This window comes from Oryzias melastigma, linkage group LG24 (assembly GCF_002922805.2).
Source record: "Oryzias melastigma strain HK-1 linkage group LG24, ASM292280v2, whole genome shotgun sequence".
NCBI classification, from domain to species: Eukaryota; Metazoa; Chordata; class Actinopteri; order Beloniformes; family Adrianichthyidae; genus Oryzias; species Oryzias melastigma.
In genome coordinates, this window is record NC_050535.1 from 23,333,959 (window position 1) to 23,338,720 (window position 4,762).

Genomic DNA, 4,762 nt, shown 5'->3' on the forward strand with positions numbered 1-4,762 from the left:
TGAATTTGGAGTTCAGGAACTCAGAGTTCCAACAAAACCTGCTTCTTGGAACGGGCCCCTGGAGGGCCGGATCCGGCCCCCGGGCCTTGACTTTCACACGTTGTTTATTTAGATTATAGCTGCTGTTTGTCTTCAGTGCACGAACAGTGTCAGTGCCCCCCCTCCCGCAGTACCTATGGTGTCCAGCGGCTGTCCGGTGTGTTTGGCGTAGATATTGTTGATCTGTCTCTTGAGCTTCAGGATCTCCTCAGCCTGGATGGCGATGTCTGTGGCCTGGCCCTGGATACACATCACTCTCAGGTCTAGCAGCTGCTGCACAGTCCTCTCTGCTCTCCCCACGTCTCACTTACCCGGGCCCCCCCAGAGGGCTGGTGAACCATGATGCGTGCGTTGGGCAGGGAGTGCCTCATTCCGCTGGTGCCGGCTGCCAGGAGCAGGCTGCCCATGCTGGCCGCCTGACCCACGCACCAGGTGGAGATGGGGTTAAGGATGTACTGCATGGTGTCGTAGATGGCCAAGCCAGCTGTCACTACTCCACCTGGACACAAGAGGGGCCAAGAGAGCAGACAAGATGTGAAAGTAGAATGAGGGGCTGTACACCACACATCCTTCTGAACCTTCACTCACATAGATATCATCACTACATGCATTCTCTCTTACATTCACATTCATCCTATTGTTACATTCAAACCTTCTCAGGCTGACATTGTCATATTCTCACAGTATTTGATTTTTTTTGCTTCCTCACATTCACTACCATGCCCATCTGACGTGGGTTAACAATAAAGTATGTTACAGAGGAATGTATGTACAAGAAGTATATGTGCTAAACAAGTACAGCACGTTGAAAAAGAGCACTAGAAAATGACATAATAGAAAGATTCTTCCTATTTTTAAATGACTTTCTATTGACATAAATCCAGATCTGCCCATCTTCCCCGAGTCATGCAGACGCCGGCTGTCTGTGGTATTTGTGTTGTGTAGTAAATAGGACTGCCACAGTTAGTCGACTAATCGGCTGTTAAAGGAGCCCTACCATGAAAATTCTACTTTTTGAGGTTTTAAATGCATTCTACTGTTCATTCCTCTCTATAAAGAACCCCAAAATGGCATTTTGATCCGTTCATGCATTAAAGAGTAATTCTCTAAAAACCTGCACTGTCTGCAGCAGCCCCTCCCATACCCACGAAAACGAGCAGGTGGAAACGTGCTGACGTCAGCACAATGTGAACCGCCCCTACAGGAAGAGTCTGCTGAAAGCTCCGCCCCCAGACTAAACCAACACTCAATTTATTCCCTTACCAATGATGATCAACAAAAAAACGTTCATTTTAGATCCAGAATACCGTATATCTTCCAGTTGTGTCCTGTCTTCAATGAATTCCAGTTCAAACAGGTGTTTGTTACTTTAATCGCGAGGCTCCTTTAAGACCGCCCCCCGCTGAAGCCGCTTGTGTTTGTGTTGTGAACCAGTGTAGTGATGGCCGGGCCTACTAAAGGTAGATGTATCGTATGTGCATCCATCTTTGAAGAAGTTTGGAGTCTTTTGGAGGGAGGAATGCAGAGACACTGGCACAAACTCTAGGATGATGTCATGAAGTGGAGCTTCAGGAATCGAGTCGTTTTACTTCCGGGTTGGAAAAAAATCACGATATATGACTAATAGTTCATAAATAATTTGTTTCATAGTGGTCTAAAGGTAATATATGGTCATATATATGGATATAGTTCACCATGAGAGGCTTAAGAAAATCATGGTAGGGCCCCTTTAAAATAATCAACGACTTATTTAATAGTCAATTAGTCGTTACTTTATATTATAAGGAGTCAGAGTGTAGTGAAGTTGAAAGTTAGAATGTCATTCTGCTAGATTTATGGACTATTTTAGCATTTATTAATGTTTTTAGGCTATTTTGGAGTTTAGCTAATATTTCAGCTGCATGATAGCTATTTAGGCTAATTTATGATTACTTTCAGTTTTTTAGGCTAATTTAGCATTTAACTGATAATTTAGATTGCTATCAAATTCAGCTTTTTCCGCTATCAGCTTCAGTGTTTTTAGCTATCAATTTCAGTATTTTCATCTATCAGCACTAACATCTTCAGTGGCCAAATTCATCTTATAGCATTCACACTAGTATTATCACAGGTAATCCTATATATCTAGTTTTTAGTTAATTTAAACCTAATGATGGTTAAGATTTGTGCTTTACATCCAGTTTGCACATGACCAGATTAGTCAAGTAATTGGTAAAAATAATCGATGATTAGTCGAATATTAAAATAATAATTTGTGGCAGCTCTAGTCTGGACTGGCGTAGGGTGAAAAAAGCTTCTCTCCCGTGGGAGTGGGACAGGACAGGAGGGAAAGTCCTCTGCCCTGTCATCCTGCTGCATCAGGTTACCTGGACTGTTGATGTACATGTGGATGGGCTTGTTGTTGCTCTCCGACTGCAGGAACAGCAGCTGGGCGATCACCAGGCTGGCGACAGAGTCATCGATCTGCACATGTGAGCATATGAAGGTGTGGCAGCAGGCTTTGCAGACCCTGGTCTGAAAAGGTACTGATGTGTTTGAGTACTCACAGGCCCCATGACACAGATGATTCTCTCCCTCAAGAGGCGAGAGTAGATGTCGTAAGCTCTTTCCCCCCTCCCCTGATGACCAGAAGACAGACAGCATGGAAATGTTTCCCTTCAGACTGGACCTGCACGCCTGCAGCTCTCAGTCACTCACTGAGGTTCTGGAAAGCTCGTCTGACTCTCATTTTTTCTGAGTGCAAATCAAACTCAGTGGACATGCAGAAAAAAACGAAGATGAGTTTTTGAGCTGATTCAGAAAAATGGGACTGCATCAAATGTGATAAAACAGAGACAATGGTGATCATCTAGTCACATGTCAATATCAAGGCCCGGGGGCCGGATCTGGCCCTTCAGATCATTTCATTTATTGTTATTAATGACACGATGTTATCTTGAGCTTATTTCTGTATAGCTTTGACAAAATATGTTTTTATAGGCAGGGTGCAGTTGTTAGCGCTCTTGCCTCACAGCGAGAAGGCCCCGGTTCAAATCCCGGCTGGGACCTTTCTGTGTGGAGTTTGCATGTTCTCCCCGTGCATGCGTGGGTTTTCACCGGGGACTCCGGCTTCCTCCCACCATCCAAAAACATGCCTCATAGGTTAATTGGTGACTCTAAATTGCCCCTAGGTGTGAATGTGAGAGTGAATGGGTGTGTGATTGAGGCCCTGCGACAGACTGGCGACCTGTCCAGGGTGTACCCCGCCTTCGCCCATCAGTAGCCGGGATAGGCTCCGGCACCCCGCGACCCCGAAAGGGAAGAAGCGGACAAGAAAATTAATGAATATTTTAATGAAGAGCAAAATACTGAAAGTTATTTAAGGTTTTAATTGATTTATTCTGGAATAATATTCCTGCCTTTTTATTACTCATAATTATGTTAAAAAGTTACGGGTTTAAAGTTTTCAAAATGTAGTTCGGCCTGCGACCTAAGGTGTGTTATGGATTTTAGCCCCGTGTACGATTGAGTTTGACACCCCTGATCTAGTAGTTACATTTCTTTGATTTACTTAACGTGTATGAAAGCAGAAGAAGATGAGCTGCAGCAGAGGACAGCTCCACAAACAGAGGCGTCTCACCGTCTGCTCTACAACGATGGGTATGAGAGGACTCCTCCACACTGGACTGTGCTGGATGTATCTGCAGTGCTTCAGTGTCAGACCGCCGACATTCAACACCCTCTGAAAAACAGAGCAAATGAAAGGCACCAAAGAGACGGAGGCCTGCCCAGACTTCCCTCTCCCCGGTCACTTCCTCCAGGTCCTCTGGTGGGACCCCGAGGCGTTCCCAGACCAGGAGAGAGATGTAGTCTCTCCAGCGTGTCCTGGGTCTTCGCCCAGTGGGACATGCCACCATACCCCTCCATAGGGAGGCGTCCATGAGGCATTCGGACTAGATGCTGGAGCACATGAGCCGTTTGCACACAAATTCTTTCTTAAATTAAACAATCATCTGCACTTTATAATCTAATGTGACAAACTAAAAACCTAAATCATCTCTACGCCTTCCCAACCTAGAATGTGTAAAGCCAGTGACGGTTGAAAACAGCAGAAGACAGATGCATCAAAGCAACCCACATTTTCTCCTTATTACAATGTGATACCTATAAGTGTCAGACAAATGTAAGGGCGCAAACATGGCTGGTTAAAATAAAACGTTTCATTCTCAACGTTCTACATCCACACTGACTGTGAGGAATCTGAAGCTCATTTAGAGTCAGTGGAAACACATTCTATCAGGATCTAACTCCTCGCAGATGTAAACAGTGATGGCTGACTGTAACTCTGGGGTCATCTGTCCTCGTCTGTGGTCATTTTCAGCTTCTTATTCAGTTAGAAATCAACCATGAATCATCGACTCAATTTTAACTAACTTCAAAGCACGACCTGTTGACACCCCCAACCCGTTAACACGCGACGAGCCTCTTTAAAAAAAGGAAAGAGACTCGTTTTAACTCGACTTTAAATAGTTACACAAGCTAGCTAACAGCAGATAGCAGTGAGCGCGAGCTCTTTCTGCGCGTCTCCCCCGCTTTCAAGCGCAACTCTGCGCGCGTGAACATAGCACCCCCATATTCTCACCTGTAACAACATTTTTCTCCTTTTTAACACTTCGATTTTCAGCCCCTCAGCGTATCCCCTCATAAACCGGAAGCAATTCCTGACTGACCTGTGACGTGGACT

General features: G+C 45.0%; 1 protein-coding gene across 1 annotated transcript in view; it reads right to left on the reverse strand.

The window, feature by feature from the left end:
* The window catches only part of LOC112158460 (caseinolytic mitochondrial matrix peptidase proteolytic subunit), an 8,282-nt gene extending 3,526 nt beyond the window's left edge, over positions 1 to 4,756 (reverse strand). The window contains exons 1-6 of the mRNA XM_024291853.1: positions 4,661 to 4,756; positions 3,659 to 3,760; positions 2,586 to 2,657; positions 2,406 to 2,502; positions 351 to 538; positions 174 to 279 (exon numbers count right to left, since the gene is read on the reverse strand). Of these exons, the coding sequence (XP_024147621.1) occupies positions 174 to 279; positions 351 to 538; positions 2,406 to 2,502; positions 2,586 to 2,657; positions 3,659 to 3,760; positions 4,661 to 4,723 (628 nt within the window). The 5' untranslated portion in view covers positions 4,724 to 4,756. The remainder of the gene's footprint in view (positions 1 to 173; positions 280 to 350; positions 539 to 2,405; positions 2,503 to 2,585; positions 2,658 to 3,658; positions 3,761 to 4,660) is intronic.
* Between the last annotated feature and the right edge of the window lie 6 nt (positions 4,757 to 4,762).